The 21,123-nt window shown below is 40.9% G+C and overlaps 1 protein-coding gene across 1 annotated transcript; it reads right to left on the reverse strand.

The window, feature by feature from the left end:
* Nucleotides 1–1,727: 1,727 nt before the first annotated feature.
* LOC100674879 (DLA class II histocompatibility antigen, DR-1 beta chain-like) lies at nucleotides 1,728–13,374 on the reverse strand. The gene is made up of 6 exons (XM_064285171.1): nucleotides 13,236–13,374; nucleotides 5,797–6,066; nucleotides 3,387–3,668; nucleotides 2,557–2,667; nucleotides 2,061–2,084; nucleotides 1,728–1,755 (listed from the first exon to the last, which is right to left on the reverse strand). The coding sequence occupies exons 1-6, from the start codon at nucleotides 13,333–13,335 to the stop codon at nucleotides 1,742–1,744; spliced, it is 801 nt and encodes a 266-aa protein (XP_064141241.1). The 5' UTR covers nucleotides 13,336–13,374; the 3' UTR covers nucleotides 1,728–1,741.
* Between the last annotated feature and the right edge of the window lie 7,749 nt (nucleotides 13,375–21,123).

A 21,123-nucleotide genomic window follows, 5' to 3' on the forward strand; every position in this document is an offset into this window, starting at 1 on the left:
TGGGGCTATTACAAGTAAAACAGCCTCATATGGATGCAAACCTGGATGATGAATAAGGAAAACCAAAGAAGAATTGATGCCTGCGAATTGTGGTGCTGGGGAAGAATATTGAATGTACCATGGACTGCCAAAAGAACAAATAAATCTGTCTTGGAAGAAGTACAACTAGAATGCTCCTTAGAAGTGAGGATGGTAAGACTTCATCTCACTTAATTTGGACACGTTACCAGGAGGGGCCAAACCCCGGAGAAGGACTTCATACTTGGTCCAGTAAAGGGTCAGTAAAAAGAAGAAGACTCTCAACAAGATGGATTGACATTGACACAGTGCCTGCAACAATGGGCTCAGACATAGCACCAATAGTGAGGATGATGCAGGACCAGAAAATATTTTGATCTATTATACGAAAGGTCACTATGAGTCAGAACCAACTGTGTGTCACCTAACAAAACAACATGGCAGATGTATAAGTTTTTAAGAAATTGACAAGCTGTTTTCCTAAGTGTTTGTAACATCATACATTTCTACCAGCAATGCATCAGTGTTTAGAGAGGTTTGGCTATACAAATGATGATAATAGTAATGAAAACAATATCTCTGCTTATTTTCTCTTTCTTTATATTTTGTTGAATGAGTTTAGGATAGACTTTACTATAAACTCTCCATTTATCTTAAAATAAACCTCAAATGTTTTGGCATCCAATTCTAGACTCTCTTTCACTGGTGCATTTAACCAACAAAGAATCAAGACCAAAAGTGTGCTCACTGAAATCAATGCATAACATGTTTTAGCATATTATAGAGTTGGTCACTCCCCATTATGCTTCTTTTTAATAAAATTCCCATGGAAAATATAGTTTTCCCCATAAAATTAAGTATCAGCATGTTAAGTTCTAAAAATAAAATAAGCAAGCAATACTCTTGTTTACTTGTTTTAAAATTGTCATTGGGTTCATGGCTGGTGTTCCATACTCGACATGTTCACACAGACAAAAAAAAAGGATTCAAAATATGAACTGATGCTGCCTGGTAAGAATATATAGGCCTTCATGCAGAAATGAATTAAAAATACTGGCAACCAAATAGTTCCAGACACCACAGTTTCTCACGTTTTTTCTCTCCCGTCTGTAGCCCATGGTAGAAAGGGACCTGTGTATTTATCTTTGATGATGCAAAGGTGAAGGAGACCACCATGATCTGGGTGAATTAAAGGGCCTTCTCCTAGCACAGTGAAATGTTCCTTACAGGACACAGAAAACCCAAGAAATAGCAGGCAAGGAAATCTTCTGGATCTACATGTGTCCAAAACTGAGGAATACAAGTGAAATCAATTACTGTATTACAATGCAATCCTCATTTTCTCTCTTATTTCTGCTTCTTTTTTTTTAAATCTGTAGGAAAAGGATGATTTTCACTCCATGTTGATTTGAGAAAACTTTTATGAAGCAATGTGAGCAGATGGTGAGTTCAGATACACGGGGAGGAGTAAGGATGAATAAAAAGGAAACTGGGGAAAAGTGAACACAAGGCACTGTAAGCAACATCCAGGACCTACAGGCCAAGGCCAGGGGCTGAGGAAACTCATCAATGACAACATTTTCTATAGGGTCACTGAACCAGGAGTGAGCCAGATCCTGAAGAAGCATTCTCTTCATGGAAGAATAAGAGTGAAGCTCAAATCTTTTTGTGCTGTGAAGAAGCTGGGAGAGAAGGTTCTTCCCTGAGTGTCACCATCTTCACTTCAGCTCAGGAGTCCTGAAGAAGACAGAGAACATGTGGTTTCCAAACCTAACTCAATGAACAAATGCTTTTTCCCCTCTCTCAGACCCTCAGGTTATAGCAATGCAGTCAGAAGAAAGAAAAAAATGCCTTAAGTCTCCATGACCCCATGCTACTCTAGAGCACAGGGCTTTTAAGCAGAAAGAAGAATCTCAGTACAAACTGCCTGATCAGAAGTCTGAATTCAGTCTTTCCTGATATTTCTGTCTCTTGTCTTATCTCCTCTAGTACAATACCAGGAGAACCAAATCTCATTCTAAAAGGCAATGAAAGTGTATTACCTGTTGGTTGAAGTCCAGAGCGTGCTGGGAAAGAGAGAAGATGTATGTTTATAAGATACAGAGGCACATCTGTCCCCACACACCATGTCCTCAGTTCTAGGTCTCCCACCTGAGATTTCTCTAACACCACAACCCACATCACATAATGGCAGAGAAGAGGGCCGAGTCTGAGAGCCTGCCATCTGTGAAGCTTCTGCCACACGAATCCAGTATCATTTTATTTAGCTTCAGTAGTTTCTCTTTCATCTACCCCAGGATCCTGACCCAAGATCTCCATGCACAGTAGCCTTTCTTTTACCTGCCACAGGTTATGACCCCTGTGCTTTGACAAAAGAACCATGGGCTCTTTATTTCTGAATGCCCCCAAATTTGGAATTGACAGGAGAACAAAAGCTTTATACAAGATCATTGCTATATAGAAAAATGAGATGAACAAAGCCCTATTTCCTCCTCAGCAGAGTCCATGGGGAACCCCAGCTCCCACCAGCTTCCTTACCCTTCTGGTTCCTGAAGTGGATGAACAGCCCCGCCCCAAGGAAGAGCAGACCCAGAACCAAGCCCCCGATTCCACTCAGCATCTTGCTCTGTGCAGATCCCGATTGTGCCCCTAAGAGAAGAAGCCAGCTTTAGTGATTTTTACCCCAAATCCAACTTCTCTAATTGAGATTCTGAGATTCAGATCTTTGAGAACGGGGGAAGAAGTCTGTTCTGTAAAATAGAATAACTGGTCACTTGAGGACGACAAAGTTTTCACAATCTCACTGAGGAGGTACAAGGTTGAGGCACTGAACTCATTAACATCACACCCTGACATGAGGTTTGACCACACAGCTGATGTGTGAGGAGCCTGGGACTCAGTGAGGCTAAGTAGCTTGTCTAGAGTGACAGAGCGAATAAAGGGCAGAGCTGAGATCGCATTCCCTCAGGTCAGGAAGGGCCCTGCATTGTAGAGGACACTCCTCTCCTCAGATCACAATGACCATCTATACAACTCAGAGCAACAGCACAGGAAGCAGAAGCCCAGCCAGGGAAGCAGGGGCCTGGTACCCAGGGCCAAGATGGTGACTGTGTCCTGTGATATCATGAGAAGATTCAAACAGGGACTATTTCATTACTGCCTGCTAGGCATAATTACCTCCCCAGGGGGTATAGGTATTTGTGGAAAGGATCACAGAGCTGTTACCCTCAGTGACCTGTGCTGAAGGAGAGGAGAACATGAACCAAATGAAAACATGGTGTGGGAAGAGAAGAAACCCTCCACTCAGGGATAAGCAAAAGCCCCCTTCTTGCTGAGTGAGGAACTAATGAGGTCAGAGAGCTTCTCACTCCATTCCACTGTGACAGGGCTCGTCAGGCTTGGGTGCTCCACTTGGCAGGAGTAAACCTCTCCACTCTGAGGAATGGTTTCAAGCATCACCAGGATCTGGAAGGTCCAGTCTCCATTCTGGATCAGGCCTGTGGAGACAACCCCAGCCTCCTCTTCCTGGCCATTCCGGAACCATCTGACTTCAATGTGTCCTGGATAGAAACCATTCACAGAGCAGACCAGGAGGTTGTGGTGCTGCAGGGGCTGAGTCTTTGCCAGATACACAGTCACCACAGGCTCAACTAGGAGAGAAAAGGCAGAGAGAATAAGTGAGGAAGTCATAATAAGTCTTCTTGGCTGTCTTTTTGTCTCTCTTCAAACCTAGTCTGATATTAAAAAAAAAAAAAATTGCTGTCTAGTGGATTTTGACTCATAGCAACCCTACACGGTTTCCCAGGAGCGGCTGGTGGACTCAAACTATCAATCTTTTGGTTAGCAGCTGAGCTTTTAACGACTATGCCACCAAGGCTCCCAAGTCTTGCTCAGGTCTCCCTCAAGCTGGCCATGTGGCCATAAGAGTCAGTATGTCAGGGGCCTTGAACTTAAACCATTAGATTTGAGAGACATTGGTAACATTGTGGGTTTTTAGATAATTGAAACAGTTATTCACTGCTTTAATCTTCGTAAAGCATATAGTGTTTAATGAAAAGCGTGGCTTTAAGTGCCAAAGTGGCTGGGTTCAAATCCAGGCTCTGCCTCTTACTGGATGTTCCTGGGAGGTTTTTTAATTCCTTGGTGCTTCAACTTTCTCACCTGTGGTGAGGAATAATAATATTAACTTATCTCTTAGTGTTATGTGAGAATTGATGCAATTAAAATACACAAATCAGTGACTGGATTTAGTATTCTATATATGTTTGTTACTTATTATCCTTGTTTACTCTGAGAGAAAAGGTGATTCAAAGTAGTGTGGAGAGATTGGGGAACAGCAGTGGGATAGGTGGGGAAATAAGAGCATGAAGTGGGGAGATAAGTGCATGAAGTCCTAGAATGCTGTCTTGATGCGGTCACACCTTTAGAGCCACAGAAACGGTTCTACCACTGGGAGGCAGGAATAGACAGAGGTGATTCTCTAACTCTGTGAGTTGAGTCCCAAGGAAAGCAGGGGGTCTGGTGGGATAAAGTCATAAGGGAAGCCATTCATTCAAAAAAGTTCTAATATGTACTGTCCTCTGTTCAATGTCTCTCCTTTTTCAAAACAAACATATCTAGTATTGGAATTGTTACTCTTTTACAATTGTCTCTCTTTCCAAACTGACATTTGAGGTCAGGGCAGGGTCTGGGGCTCATTAATATATGTGCTTAAGGCTTTGGCCATCTTGGAGACTAGCAGATCCTCTGTAAATACAACTATTTTTTAAAAAGAAGGAGAAACTTGGGAGGCAACTTTTTCACAATATCACAAAGTAGTAGATTTAAGATTGATAGTAAATCATTACCAACAATTTTGCAAAGCCTTTCATTTAATCAAAATGTTTAAATTCTTAACATTGAAAATAACAGAGTCAAAGTATAAACCAGAAAGTGAAGAAAATGTGGAATCAAACAGCAGCAATAGGTTAGTAATCTTACTTCCTAGAGAACCCATTTCTCTGAAAAAAAACTAGAACCCTAGAGATAACAGTCAATAAATAAATCTTAGAGTAGTAAATAAAAATGGCCAATAAATATATGAAAAAACATTTAATAGCCTCAGAAATAAAAAAATAGAAATTAAAAATAAAAAAAGAAAAATTCAACTGAATATTCAGCAGCATTAAAAAAAAAAAAAAAAAAAAAACCTAACAAAGGAGACTATGGGGTAAATTGTGTTACAACCATACAAAACAGTAATATGAAACTAGTTGAATAATGGTATTATAAAAATTGCAACATCAGTATGTAAGTAAAAAAATATACTTCAAAAAAGCTAGTTTCAGAATTATTTCAACCATGTAAAAATACATACATTAAAAAGATAGCAAGAAATTTAGGCCTAAAAGAAGCCTCAGAAAGGTCAGAGGTGCCTTAGAATTTCCTTCTTCTCCACCGCCCAAAAGATAAATAAATAAACTACTCCAGTACTTTTTCCTCAGTGAAATACTTAGGGAAACAAACAGCACACACTTTTTATTTCGGGGATTCATGGCGGAGAAGGTCCTGTGCTAAGGACAGCCTGGGAGGAGCCCCACATTATCCCAAATGTTGACTCTCCCATCTCCCCTCCCGCTCAGCTCTCCCCACAGTGGCCCCAGGACAACCTGAGGGCCCCCCTCCTGCACCCGCAAATCCCACACACCACACTCTGTCTGCCTCTGCCCCTCACACCCCAGCCTGCACCACACACACACACACACAGTCTCCCCCCCCACCCCCCCCGCCAGCGCTCACCTCTCCGCTGCACCGTGAAGCTCTCACCAACCCCGTAGTTGTGTCTGCACACCGTGTCCACCTCGGCCCGTTTCTGCTCCATGAACTCCTTCTGGCCGTTCCAGGCCTCGGCGTCCGGCCGCCCCAGCTCTGTCACCGCCACGTGCTCCCCCACGTCGCTGTCGAAGCGCACATACTCCTCCCGGTTGTAGAAGTATCTGTCCACAAGTCTCACCCGCTCCGTCCCGTTGGTGAACTGACACTCGTGGTTAATCTGCTCCAGGAAACGTGCTGTGGGGACAGGAAACATCCAGTCACCGCCGGCCTCTCGGGAAGAAACTGCGAAGCCACCAGTCAGGGGGCCCTGGCGAGGGGGCGGCACTAAAGACCCCTGAGGGGCTCCACCCCCAACACCAAGCCACTGGCCTGTGCGGCTTCATCTTTCACCCGCCTGATCCTGACTGAGGCCCCGCAGGGCGGAGGGCGCCCGCCTGGTCCCAGGTCCTGTGATCCTCTCCTGCTTAGACACTTGGCTGGATACCTCCAGGTCGGGGCCAGATGAGGATTTGCCCCCATCCCTGCCGTCTACGGAAACCCTGGTGGCTAGTGGTTAACAGCCAGGCTACTAACCAGAAGGTCAGCAGTTCAAATCCACCAGGTGCTCCTTGGAAACCCTACCGGGCAGTGCTACTCTGTCTTACAGGGTTGCTATGCGCCTGGATCCACCGGACTGCAACGGGTTTGATTTTTGGTTTCGAGTCTACACCACCCATTTCTGAATCCTCCTGTCCTCTCACCTCCCACGGTTCTTCACCTGTTTCCCTGAACGCTTGCCACCTCCTCCATTCTGTAGACACTTCTGTAGTCCTGACCTGTGCCCCCTGTGCTGCCCCCCTGGGAATCCAAAGGAGGGAAAATCAAATTTCCTTCACTCAGGGAGCTGAAATTGTAGTGAAAGTGCCACATGAAAAGCAAGCACACAAGACATTATACAGGAGTGAGAACTGTCAAAAAAGGAAAAGTGTGGCCTTCTGTACAGAAGATAATGGTGTGATCTAGATTGCCTTAGGGTGCCAGAGAAGGAAGGAGGCTCTGAAAAGTGACATTTAAGATGATGTTAGGGATTCAGTTGTGTCTCCCCAAACGTGTGTTGTAAATCCTAATGAGTTTTCTTTGTTATGTTAATGACTCAGTATGACTGTAGGGTGTGTCTTAAGTCAATCCCTTTTGAGATATAAAAAGAGCAGATGAACAACAAGTAGACATGGGGGAAGACAGATGCCAAGCCACATCTAGATCTCCCAAAAGAGAAATTCAAAGGCACAAGAACTTCCCTCCAGGGCCAACAGAGACAGAAACCCTTCCCCAAGAGTCAGCACCCAGATTTCAGATGCCTAGTCCCCTAAATGGAAACCCTAGTGGCACAGGGGTCAAGAGCTATGGCTGCCAACCAAAAGGTTGGTAGCTCGAATCCACCAGGTGCTCCTCGGGAACCCTACTGGGCAGTTCTACTCTGTCCTACAGGGTCTCTATGTCAGAATCGACTGGATAGCAACCGGTTTGGTTTTTTGGTAGTCTCCTAAACTGTGAGAAAATAGATTTCTGTTTGTTAAAGCCACCCACCTGTGGTATGTCTGTTAAACCAGCACTAGATAACCAAGACAGACAACATGAAATACTAGGCTGATGTGAGCTAGGGGAAGAGTGGGGCGTGTGTGGATTTTGGGCTAAAAGGGAGGCACATTGCAGGTAAAGGTAATACCATGTGCAAAAGCTCAAAAGAATCAATGAACTTCTTCAAGAAACCAGAAGAAAAGACCTCACTGAAGCACAGAGAGTGAAGGGAAAGGGACAGAAAACATCTGGCTGGAGAAATCACATGGAGCCAGGTACTTAAAGCCTTGTAGGTGATGTTAGGATTGTGGATTTATATCGAATGTAATAGGAACTGAGAAACTATTGTTTTGATCAGATTAATACCATGATCTAATGCAGGTACCCTATCCCTTATCTACATTTCAAAATCCAAAAATTTCTGAAAACAAGAAGAAAAGAAAAGCATTTTGTAACTTTGGTACCGAAACTCATTTGGCAAATCTGGCCTGATGAGATAAGGGTGAGATGTGTGTCAAAGCTCTGATGTATCGTACATGCTTCTGTACATTCTTCTGAGCTTTGTTTTTAAGTTTAATTGACTATAAACTGTGAAACTGTCAAAAAAAAAAAAGTTAAAGAATAACCTCGTAGTTTAAAATGATAAAAATAAAAGGACAAGTCAGATGTTAAAGTATAGAATATAGAATCCCTGCAGGCCTTCGAGGCATCACAGTTAAAAATACTTGTGCCAGTCACCCCCATGTATGACTTAACAACATAAAGGCAAGTTGTTGAAAGTTAGCAGAGATGCTGATGACCAAGAACTCATGAAATATTGAAAACCATTGCATAAGGCAAAAAAAAAAAAAATTAAGATCCTGAACTTGAATTTATTGAATAAATGCAACTACAAAGTGGTAAATTTTCTAATGTTTTGGCAGGGAAACGAGCTAAAATAAACCATGAAAAAGTGAGTTGGGAGGTGTGTGTATGTCTAACCTATGAGCCTAGAACTTTCAGAAGCAGCACAGTGTAAGCCAGTGTGTGTAACTCTACTGACATTTTGGACTGAATAATTCCTCGTTGGGGAGGGCTCTCCTACGCATTTTGGGGTGTTCAGCAGCATTCCTGGTCTCACCCACTGGATACCAATAGCATCTTCAGTTGTGACGAAGAAAATCTCTCCAGACATTGCCAAGTGCCTCCTGAGGGACAAATTGTCCCTGGGTGAGAATCACTGGTGAAAACCATCTGAAAAGTCTGTGGTGAAGAAGTCCGTGTTCACTATGAAGTAGACGAAAATTACATGGAAAATTGTGCCAAATTACATCTGATGAAAACCTTAGTGGAGAACAAGTTTATTTTGCTGGAAAAACAGATCTGAACTGGGACTGGATTCTTAAAGAAACAGAAAATTCATGATGTCTAAGGAGAGAGTAGAAAAAGCTCTGATGGATTCTCACAGCAGGTGTGCTAACGCTCACGTTCTCCCCAAACACAGTGAGCAGTGCTCAGTGTCACGGAATTGTCCACGCAGAGACTGTGACATGGGTGCATGTATTGTGGCGCATATTTTCACCACAATGAAAAAAAAAGAGGGTAATCAATGGAAAAGCCCAAATTCAGGATGTCTGAAAGGAGTATTTTATGTGTGCTTTAATTTTCAAAAAGAAAAACATGGAGAACCAGAGATCTGATTTCTGTCTGGTTTATTAATCACTCTCTATCAGTGGCTTAAGATCATTATACCAAAAAAAAAAAAAAAAAAACCAAACCCGCTGCCATCGAGTCAATTGAAATGGGAGAAAAGTATAAAATTGTATTGCCTGGGTACAACTGCTCCACACACACTCCTTCCTGAACTTTGTGTAAAAAGTAAACTTTATGGCTTTCAATTTCTTCCGGTGAGACATCTGTATTGAAGCCTGTGTCCGAGGACTCTTTTGTCCCACGAAGAAAGCTGCTGCCGTTGAGTCAATTACAATTTATAGCAGCATTATAGGACAGTATAGAACTGCGCCATAGGGTTTCCAAGGCAGTAATCTTTATGGAAGGAGCCCTGGCTGCACAATGGTTAAGCGATAAACTGCTAATTGAAAGGTTAGCAGTTCAAACCTAGGCTCCACGGGAGAAAATACCTGGTGATCTTTTCCCGTAAAGATTTCAGCCTAGGAAACCCTTTGGGGCAGTTCTACAGTGTCATATAGGGTAGCTATGAATCTGAATTGACTCAGCGGCACACAACAACAGTTATGGAAGTAGATTGCCACATCTATCTCCTGCAGGGCAGTTGGTGGGTTTGAACCGCCGACCTTTAGGCTAACAGCCCAGGGCTATAAACAGTTTTTGAACTCTGTATTGCTGCAGTTTACAGATGTCAAGGAATCCAAAACCTCCTGGAGAAAGTCAATTGCTGGTGCTTGTTAAGATGCTAAAATTAAGAAATCAACCTTTAGAAATGTTTGCCACAGACTTTGAGATGTCCTGACTTTGCAAATGAGCTAGCTGATGAAGGTTTGAAAAACTGTCACGTCAAGAAGGAGAAGAAAATGATATCAAACTTCAATATATGATGGACGTTCATCAGGGAAAAGTTTCAATAAGCCAGAGGACACTGACATCAAAATTACTCAGCACTGACAATGAGGCCCCTGCTGGGCATTCCTGGGGTGACAGGAGCATGGCAGTGGTGACATGGACAGCTCAGGTGGAAAGGTCCCCAAAGGTGATATGGTGAGAACAGGGGATCAGTTCATTAACAGCCTTGAACAGGTGCATTCACTACAGAGCCTGAGAGTGTGGCAGCTTCCTCAGTGAGGGAGACACTGCTGACACAGAGCTGCAATGGTGCTGCGAGGAGCTTTAAAATGACAATCTAGTGAGCGCTGCTTCATCCTTTGTGAATTTCATTCCTGGAAAAAATGAATCGTCCAACCCAACTTGATGATGAGGAGAGTAATGACCCTGATTTACCTACCACTCTCAGATCCTCAAGGAACAGGATGTAATAAGTATGGATATGTATTAGCTTGATATTTAGCTTAAAGCAAGTCATATGTAAGTTGGAAGCATTACTAAATATTTTCTCTAAGAAAAACATATTGGAGTATTTATTCTATATTTACCTATTTCATTTGCTATTCCTTATTATGAAGATCGTCTCCAATACTACATAGTGCTATTCTTCCATAAGCCTGAGTATTCAGAGGTTTGGGTGTAGAAATATTGATGTCTTTGGTTATAGGTTCCTTCTCTTTATTCCAGTGAAGATGTTTGTAATTAATTGGGAAAGTTAATTTTTAAAATCCAAAATTCTAATTTCCACAGGACATCTGGCTCCAAGAACTTCAGAAATGAAATTCTAGATCTGTATATATTTTCAGACATCACTGACAACACAGTAAAAAGTGAAGTGGATACGGACAAAGGCAAGAGTGGAAGAAAAGAGATGAGTTTGGGGGCTTCTGGAATAATCCAGGCACGAGATGACAGTGGCCTGAACAATGGCAGTAGACAGGGACCTAGAGGTGGTGGGCAGACTTGAGAGTTATTTTGGGTGTCACATTCATGGATATGCGCATGGAGAGAAAAATCATAGCCTGCACTGAATTAAGAGTACAATGCATCAGGAAGTATTTCCAGTGCTTTACATACATCGCCTCTATTAATCCTCAGAACAACTCCATGAAGGAGATAGTATTTTCCTCATTTTACAATTGAAGCAACAAAACCCCTGAGGGGCTAAATGACTTGCCCATAGCCAAGTATTTCATGGCAGGTGAAGCAAGGATTAGAACTCCGGAAATCTGGCTCCGGCGTACTAGCACTTCACCAGGACATGATTCTAACTTCCGGCAAGTCCTCAATTACATGTTCTGCCACAGCTTCTGTGCCTGTGTCCTTAGTAAAGATTGACAGTGACCTCATTATTCCAAATTCACTAGATGGTTCTCAATCATCATTTCAATTTCTCTGCAGCTTTCAACACTGGCCACCACATCTTCTAATCTTACCAAACTGTTGAAATACTTAGACTTTTTCACTTCCCCTTTTTCATCCCAGGTTCTCATAACCATAATCAGTACACAGGCGTCACACAGGAGCTCTGCTAATTTCACTCTACACACCCATATCTGAATTTTCAACCCTTCCAATTATACGTCTTGTACTCAGTAACTGTAAAATGTTGCTACGCTTTATGCTGACAGAGACCAGATTTGTTTTGCTCATCACCCTGTCCTCTTCACCTAGGGGCAACAATTTGTGTATTTTAGGTCACTAATAATAAATGTTTCTTGTGAGGATTACTGGTTTTGTGCCTAACCAGTCAACATCGCCTACAAAGATACTGTAGTGCTTCCTTGTTATTGGCCAAACATCTCTGGTTCTCAGTTCCTCCCAACTTCTCTTCAAACCAAAAAAAACCAAACCCAGTGCCATCGAATGGTGACGAACTTCTCTCCAGGCCCTTTTATTCTTATATTTTAAGTCCAGCTGACTCTCTGATCCCAGAGTACTGTCCTTTCTTGAGGCCACCTGCTCAAAAGATTCATCTTTAATCCTGAGTTCACTTCTTAACCCCCACTGTCTCTTCAAACACTTCAGCCTCCAACCTAAATATACCACTGAATCTGCCAATGTCAAGTCCACCAAACCCAGTGCTCACTTCTCTGTCATGTTCTCACCTCAGACACTTCTTAGTGGTATCCACCAGAGCTGGACACTCCCACCTTCTTGTAACCAATTTCCTTTCCTTGGCTTCTGTGCATCATCACATTCTCTTAGTTTTCCTCCAGCAAACATCACTGGTTCTCCTTCTCTGTGTCCCTGGCTGACTCATCCTTCTTAGCTCAACTTTTAATGTGAAGATGTCTCTGTGTTTGGCCTTGGAACCTCTTCTTGTTTTCTATCTATACTGTCTCTCCCTATGTGACCTCCTCCATTTTCTTGCATTTAATACAACTGATGACACCACCTTGTATATCTCCAGCCCTGGACTCTCCCTAAGTTCAAGACTCATATTTAACTGACCTCTTGATAATTTCTCATCAATGTCAAAAATAACATCTCAAACCTCACTTAAACAAAACTTTTATTTATAGCCTCCCACTTCAAATCATTTCCTCTCTGATGTCCCCTGGCTCAATAAAGGGCACCAACATCCACCTAGTTATTCAAGACAAAATCCTTAGAGATCAATTTGATTTTCTGCTTCTCCTCACCACTTACATTTTATTCACCCATAAGTCATCCCAAATATATCCTAAAATTGTCCATGTTTTTGTCTTTCTCACTAGAGCACTAAATGAAGCCACAAGCATGACTTCTCTGTAGAATTCTACAATGTTCCTTAACTGTTTACCTGCCTTCATTTGTGAACCCTACAATCCATTCTACATATAGTAGCTAAAACATACATATATTTCTTACCATGGCTGTCAGGGCCTTAAATAATTTGACTCCTGACTCCTTCTCCAACCTCATCTAACCCCACTCTCCACCTTGCTCACTGTGCTCAGTCACTGTAGCCTTCTTTCTCACCTTTAAACACAGCAAACATCCTACCTCATCTAGACCTTTCCCCTGTAGTCCCCTCTCCCTGGAGCACTTGTCCCTTAGATCTTCACATGGCTGGCTTCTTCTCATCATTCATGTCTCAGCCTGACATGACTTTGTCAGGAAAATTCCCTATTCACTCATTGTAGAAAGAATTTGGGATCCATATGATAGAGATAGAAAATCACTGAAGAAAACGTCACAATTTTTTTTTTAGAACTTGACTTCACATAGCCTGGGCACAGTGACGAAGTTAACTCCCTACTCATCCCACCCCATAATAGCTACCAGCCAATGTGTTCACTTACGTCGGGTGTCCCTGGACAAAGCCAGAGGAGGACTCAGCATCATCAGTATCAGAGTCAGAGCTGCCATCCAGGTGCCCCTGGGGAACCACAAGCACACCATGCTGGAGAACAGAAGAGCACAGGGTAAGAGAGTAACAGGGAAGTCCCCTCAATGAGACCTGTGACCCTCCTCCACTCACATCTCAAAGAACTCATTGTATTGCTTCTGGATTGGGTAGCCTCGGCATTGACAACCAATCAGCATTCGACACAAATAGCATCATCAGTTGCTGGTCAGGTACTTAGTAGTAAGGTCCTCTTCTGAAGCTTGGACTTTACTTCATTCAGAGGGTTTTTTCAAGTTAGTAGTTTAAAGATTTGATCCAACTACATCAAAAGCCTTTTAATTGACCCCTGTTGTGAGGCAGCCTGTTCTGGTCAGTGATGTGTACACACAAGTTTAAGCCCTTTAGAAGTCTTCATATCTCCTATGGTTGGAGAAGGAGCTGTTTGGACAAGCATATGTGTGTGTGTTTAGGAGGAGATGTGGTGAAGGAAAGATGACTGCAAGTTAGGAGACTTTTAATCTTTAATCTTGATCAACCTAACTTTGTGCTCTAGATTTGGGAAAATTCACTTTTCACAGGAGAAATAAAGACATGGTGATTTTTTTCAGGAATCTCAATAGTGGAAAATGCTGTGGTTCTTTGAGCCCTTAGGAGCCCCCTCAAGAAGCAGCATTCCCTGGTAACTGAGGAGCTGACAGAATTATACTTTTTGATGAGAGAGTATAGTCTGTACCTCCTTAGAGGTAGGGATGCCTCTGATAAACAAAAGGAAATTGAAAGTTACTCCATAATCTAACCTGGGTGAAATGATTTTTCATGTTTTTCTCCTGATACTGTCACTGTTTAGAGGCACCTCCAGAATATACGGGAGGCAATCTATGTGGAATGGAGGGTCTTGAAGGCACCTTTACACAGCACTGAACCTAATAATGTAATAAGGTAAATGGTTCAAATCAAAGGCTGCAAGGGGCTGAGAGATAAATAAAGGACTCAGGGTCAGCCTTTGGCACAAGAAGCCTGCTTTAGAATAATTAATATTTGTGTGGAAAAGTGTTCAGGCCCTTGCTCTCAGCTCCCATTATGAATTTCTCCCTTACCTGGGGATATTTTTCTGAATTGACCCTCTTCCCTTGCTTAATCCTAGGGAATGAGATAAGGAGACTTTGCTAATTAATAACTCACAGAACAGTCAGGAAATAGAAAACTGTGGAAAAACTAGGAATTGCATCCTTTGATGTAATCATATAATTCGAAACACATCATTTGACTTTTAGGTAACTATTAAAGACATCAAAATAAATGCAACATCTCTGAATCAGAATAAACTTTAGAGAACAACTACTACATCTAAAGTTCTGCAGTAATTCACATCCACCACACTTCTGACTAGCAGTCTTTCTTTGTGTGACTTAATTGATATTCTAGTGACAAGATACTCAATATTCTACAATAAAAGCTGATTAAACTTTATTGAGCAATTTCTGAGCATTTTACTTTCTACTAAGGATTGTACTGAGAGCTTTTCAGACATCATATTTTTATTTAATTCTCACTTGAGTTGAGTACTCTTTTTATCCCTGCAGATGAAAAGAAAAAAATGATGGAGATTAAACAAGGTTTAAAAAGATACAAGGCTAATAAATGGTCCATTCCAGGTTGAATCAAGTTATACGTGATTCCAAACTCCACGAGCTCAGTCATTATACCACCTTACATTCAATGTCTGAAGGCAAAAGTGTCCCTTATATTAAAAATATTTTTATCACCTTAATTCATGGATTTGACTAGTCAGTAAGGCTATTTCTTTTAATGAATGGCAGCATTTTCTATCATTTAGGGGAGCTTCTTCATTTTCTTCATAGCAATTCTACTTTCTTTAAAAGATTTCCCTTATCACCATCCTTACTCTCCTCTAGAAGTGACAAAATTTGAAATTATGTAGTGACCTCCGTAGTCTCTTTGTTATTAAAGATTTACAGTGACCTCAACATTCTCAAACCCAGCCTGTTGTTCTCAATCATTATTTCAGCTTTCTCACCACAATGCAGTGCAACACCTCAAGTGCAGTTTGACCATCTCAGAATTGAATAGAAATACTTCTTATTTTGGAGAAGTGTATTTCTATTAATGTGGATGGTTCAAAATATCCTGCAGAGATTGTGTAGAGGCCACAACTGTCCCTGTATTAGAGAAGAAATTGTGTCTCTAGACCCCAAGGATAATTCAGGATTGTTGGCAAGGGTGCAGATGCAATCGGTGGGTATTACATTTCATTTCACAAGCAGAAAACTGTAATTTGTGCTCATTGTAATGTGTGATAATCTGGGAAAGCCAAGCTAAAGTTCACCTTAGTGTTATAGAACACAATGGGATGGAAAAGAAAAGTGATTCTATATCAAAAACGTGCTGAAATATAAAGAGAACTCTAACAAAATTTGTTCCTATGAATTTGACACACAATTTACAAACCATTTGAGTTTATTTTGAAAAAGAAAGGGCCACCGACTATGATCTAAATTCTGTATGTTATATACCTTTATAAATAATAAAAATGTGCTCCTTTCAAAATGATACCTCATATGCTTTTCAATATATATTCATAGTAAACATACCTTAGTAGAACATTATAGTAACTATCAGCAAACTATCAATGCCAGTGGTGATCTCCAGGCTGAACTTCTTCAGTGAAAGTGAGAAGAGAAGCTCTCCTGCTCCACTCTGGCTGTGTATGAGACGTGTCATTTAAGAGTTTATTTCTGAGGAGAAGGCAGTTAAATTCTGTCCTAGAGTAAAGTGGTTCTCATGATCTCGATATATGAGACTGTAGGTTTGTACTTATGGGATGTAAGTCCCAGTACTTTTGGGAACAAATAAGTAAAATCAGAAACATAAACTTTCTACCACAAAGAAGCAGACTGAATTTTGTATTATTTGAATTTCTGAGTCCAATAAGTTGTCATACAATGGGACTCACTTTTAGTAAACCTGAGGGGTTGCAGTAAATACTGGAAAGTGGGCTGTTTTAGATATCAGTAAGGCACAACTAGCACAGAAAGTCTGTCACTTGTCACAGTAGGATATCCTCAAGAGTTTTCAGGTCAACCTGAAGTGAGAAGCAGGCCATTAGTCCCTATGTTTAAGGAAAAAATAAATATGAATAATAAGAAATGGATAAACAAGCCTATTTCTTCTTTCCATGGAAAAACCATCTTTTTGAACAGAAGACTGTGCCATGTGACAGGCTTGGTAGGGCCATTTCCAGTGGTAGCTCAGTGATGTCTTCCATCACTGTCTAAGTCAGGTGACAGGGCTTCTGCCATTGTGAATGTCATTCTTTGACTCAACTTGTCATTTTTTTATAAGAATTTACCACAGTGTTTTTCCTTTGCACCACAAAGTTTGCCATACGGAAGTCATGCAGAGAGCAACTAGAATTCTCATAGACCTACCCATTCACGTTGTATGCAGGAAGAGTTCGTTTTCCTCTCTTTGCTCTAGAGCTTGGGTTCATTGTGCTATGACAAGGTGTCTGCCTCTTTATCCAGCACAGAATTGACTGCTTTTTTCAAAATCCACTTTGGTGTTCTTCTCGGCCACAATCTAAAAATTCCAGGTGGTTTTGACCATGAAGAAATTGATCAATCTGTTGAGTTGTACCAACTTCTTTGCCATCTATTTTGTAGGGCTTCTTGTAAAGTGTATGTCTGGAATGCTATTTTTTTTCTCCAAAACAAAAAATAATACCATTCAGGACTTATTTTACTGAGAGCTTACCTTTGTAGATGGAAAACTTCTATCCATCCTCCAAAGCCAAACTACCTAAATGAAATCAACTTGAATATTTATAAAAGGTTCCCCAAGGGGAGAAGACTCATCTGGACAAGTCATCTACATGTTATGCCTGTCAAACAAATCAACTTCTTCAATATTGTAGACCTATTTTAAAAAACTTGAAGCTTACCAGTCTCATTAATTTTTGCTAGCATTCCTATTTTTTTTCTATGTACAATTTCATAAGTTTATACAAACAAGATAAAGGAGCAAAACTCGATGGTACTACACAGCCATCTAGAGATGTTAAAGATGGTCTGGGTGCAAAAAAATAACCTGTTAGTCCCTAAAGTTCAAAATTGGAGGCCTGACCTTAAAAAAAGTGCTACTAGAGTTGTCTGGTCAGATGTTAAAGACAAAAATAAAGGTTCCAGTTAACTAAAAAAATATATATATTTATATGTATATATCGAAACCGTGGCTCCATTATTAACCAAAGGGAAAATAGGTTCTAACAACCACAGTACAATATCTACTAGACATTTTAAGCTTCTGAAGAAGTGAGGAATCCTTATTGCTTTTACAATTTTCAAAGCTACGAAAAATACAAAAGCACAACAAGGATGAGTGCAAGAATTAAAGACTTTAGGGGAGGCAATAAGTTCTGTCACCTAGGGAAAATGTATAGTCTTTGGTTTATTTTTCTTCCAGAGGAAATGTTAAACCATGAACTGTTTTAATTGCCAACATTTCCCTCTGTGTTGTTGCCAACTTGTGATCTCTTTTATCTTGTCCATAGTCTTCCCAACTATGGCCATGTGACTTCAGACCATCAAACTCAAACTCCTTGTTGTGCTCCCGTACGTGCCATTCACTGATGTGTTCATCTAGAAAGGTTTTTTTATTTTTGATGAAAATGCAACACAACAAAAAGTACACCCATCCCACAATTCCTACACATGCAGCTCAATGAAAATGGGTTACATTCCTCACATTCTGTCACTGTTCTCACTAGCTCTACCCAGATGGCTTCACCACCAATAACTTAAACTAGCTACCCTTTAAGGTTCTCATCTGTGTTTCAGAGTTTCTCTTGTCAATTTGATCTCATACAGATAATTCTTTAAAAGAGTTCAATGATCAAAGAAGGCATTCTTTATTATTGGAGTTGAAATGTTGTTTAGTTTAAAGATGACTTTGTGGGATAATTTTGATTCATGGTTTAAAGATTATTTCTGGGCAATGGATTAAATAGAAGAAACAGGCTTCTAAGGGTATCTCAGTTATTAAGACCTTGGCTGCTAACCAAAAGTTTGGCAGTTTGAATCCACCAGCTGCTCCTTAGAAACCCTATGGGGCAGTTCTACTCTGTCTTATTTAGAGTTGCTATCACTCAGAATCACTTGATGGTAACTTATTTCTTATTGTATTATTTTTTTTAAGTTTAAAAGCAAGTCACTATCATGCTCAAGAATTTAACTGCCAAGTGAGTTGTATAATTCCAAATGAGCTAAAGAATGGTCAGTCAGGCCATAAAGATGTTGGGAGAAATTGGAGGCATGCAGGAATGTTTGCACAATCTTGGCACATCACAGCATAGTATCACCTATAAGGTCTCAGCATAAACTTCTTAGGAAGGTAAGGAGCTATGCTCAGCCTCTCCACAGGCTTCCTAAACCAAGAGTCTTAGGACAGTTGTGAATGTGTATAACTTTCCTAAGTTGTGAGATTTCCTCCCAGAGAAATCAGGAGACTTGGCATGATTCAGGCTGATAACACGGAACCAAGGCTTAGAATCTTCTCTGTATAATGAGCAGCAAGAGTTGCAATTAAATCCAGCTGGAAACTGGGAAGAATCCCATAACTGATGCCTAAATAGTCTCCAAAGTGTGCAGTCACATCGTTCTTAAAATGCTAAACACCTTGTATCTCACTGACCCTGTGATCCTTGTGCAGACACGCACTGAATACACTAGAAAGCAGGCTGCTGTCAGTGTGTCCATAAGATGCCTGTTAGTGGTCTCTCCACAGGTTTAACAGTGAGTAAACATCATCGTGCCATCTACCCTGATCAGAAAGATGGCTAAAGGTAGCTGTGTCACAATGTTCTGGTCTTTTCACCTTAGAAGATGTGAAAAAGTTGAAATAAACCTTCTAAACTCCACAGCAATTTTGGTACCATTCTTCATTATACAGATACAAGAAAATGTTTACCTGTGTTTTATTGACTATGCAAAAGTATTTGATTGTGTGGATTATAAAAAACTTATAGATAACATTGTGAAGAATTGAAATTCCAGAACCCTTTACTTTGCTCGTGGAAACATAGACGAAGAGGTAGTCTTTTGAAAAGAACTTGGGAATACTGCATGGTTTAAAATCAAGAAAGGTGTACATGAGGGTTCTATCCTTTCAACATTCTTATTCAATCTCTATGCTGAGCAAATAATCCAAGAAGCTGGGCTATATGAAGACGAACTTGGCATCAAGATTGGAGGAAGGCTCATTAACAACCTGTGTTATACAGGTGACATAATCTTGTTTGCTGAAAGTGAAGACTTCTTGAAGCAATTACTGATAAAGACTAAAGACTACAACCTGCAGTACGGAGTACACCTCAATATGAACAAAACAAAATTCCTCACAACTGAACCAATAAACAACACCATAAGAAACAGAGAAAAGACTGAAGTTGTCAAGAATTTCATTTTACTTGGATCCGCAATCAACACCCATGGAAGCACCAGGCAAGAAATCAAAGCAGGGATTGCATTGGGCAAATCTGCTGCAAAGATGTCTTTACGGTGTGAAAAAGCAAAGATTTCACCTAGAGGACTAAGGTGCACCTGACCCAAGCCATGGTATTTTCAATTGGCTCATATGCATGCAAAAGCTGGAAGATGAATAAGGAAGACCAAGGAAGTATGGATGCTTTTGAATTATGGTGTTGTCAAAGGATATTGAATATGCCATGGACTACCAGAAGAACAAGCAAATCTGCATTGGAAGAAATACAGCTGGAATGCTCCTAAGAAGGGAGGCCAGCAAGACTTTGTCTCACATTCTTTGGACATGTTATCTGGAAGGACCAGTCCCTGGAGAAGGACATCATGCTCAGTAAAGTCGAGGGGTCAGAAAAGAAGAAGACCCTTAACAAGATAGATTGACAGAATGGCTGCAACAATGGGCTCAAATCTAGCAAGGATTGTAGGATGGTGCAGGGCCAGGCAGTGTTTCATTCTGTGGTACATAGAATTACTACAAGTTGGAACCGACCTGAAAGCACAACAACAACAACAATCATCATAACACCATCCCCCAAGCACGTGCTATCGTCCATCTCAATGGCAAGAAAAGTTTTCTGTCTAGATACTCCCAGGAATGTGCAGCAACCATCGGATGGAGGGTGTAGAATTTCCCTGAAGTGAATGTGGGAACCATAAGCTGGTAATAAGTCAATTGGCCCTCTAGTAAAAGCTTAGCCTGTACCACAGCCAGCCAGCCAGCCAGATGCCAGTGAAAAATACTGGAAGAGGTTGAAGAATGCTTTATGAGCACAGATGATGCCGCCTACCTCTTCTGAAAATAGTTTCCAGAACTGATGAATCATCAGTCTACATATTCAACAAGCAAAAAATACCCCAATCAGTATAAATAAAAAGGAAAACATCCCAGGTATATCATAGTGTAACCATAGAACACAGAAGGTAAAAAGAATATCTTAAAAGCAGCCAGAGGTGGGTTATTCCAACTGCTAACTTTTCAGAAGCAATGATGGGAGTCAGAAATAGCCCAGTGATATGTTCAATGTGCTGAATAAAAATAACTGTGAGTCTGGAATCCCCTCAGTACTGAGAAAAACATTTTGAGATGAACATAAAGCCAGATCATTTGCAACCAAAAATTTTTGCTGAAGAAAATTCTAAAGGATGCACTTCAGACAGAAGGAAAATGACCTGAGATAGAAACTCTGAGATGAAATGAGGAATGAAGAACAAAGAGAGTGGTGAATATGTGGTCATTCCAAATTAAATCAACTGTATAAGACAATAATAATATTGTCTGATAAA

Source organism: Loxodonta africana, chromosome 1 (assembly GCF_030014295.1).
Source record: "Loxodonta africana isolate mLoxAfr1 chromosome 1, mLoxAfr1.hap2, whole genome shotgun sequence".
Lineage (NCBI taxonomy): Eukaryota > Metazoa > Chordata > Mammalia > Proboscidea > Elephantidae > Loxodonta > Loxodonta africana.

Excerpts from the sequence above, each read along its gene's own strand:
- LOC100674879 (XM_064285171.1), bottom strand. The coding sequence starts at position 13,335 with ATGGTGTGCTTGTGGTTCCCCAGGGGCACCTGGATGGCAGCTCTGACT. Across the intron at positions 6,067-13,235 it reads TTTGTCCAGGGACACCCGAC|CACGTTTCCTGGAGCAGATT; the intron begins GTAAGTGAACAC and ends CTGTCCCCACAG. Across the intron at positions 2,085-2,556 it reads CCACTTCAGGAACCAGAAGG|CACGCTCTGGACTTCAACCA; the intron begins GTAAGGAAGCTG and ends TCTCTTTCCCAG.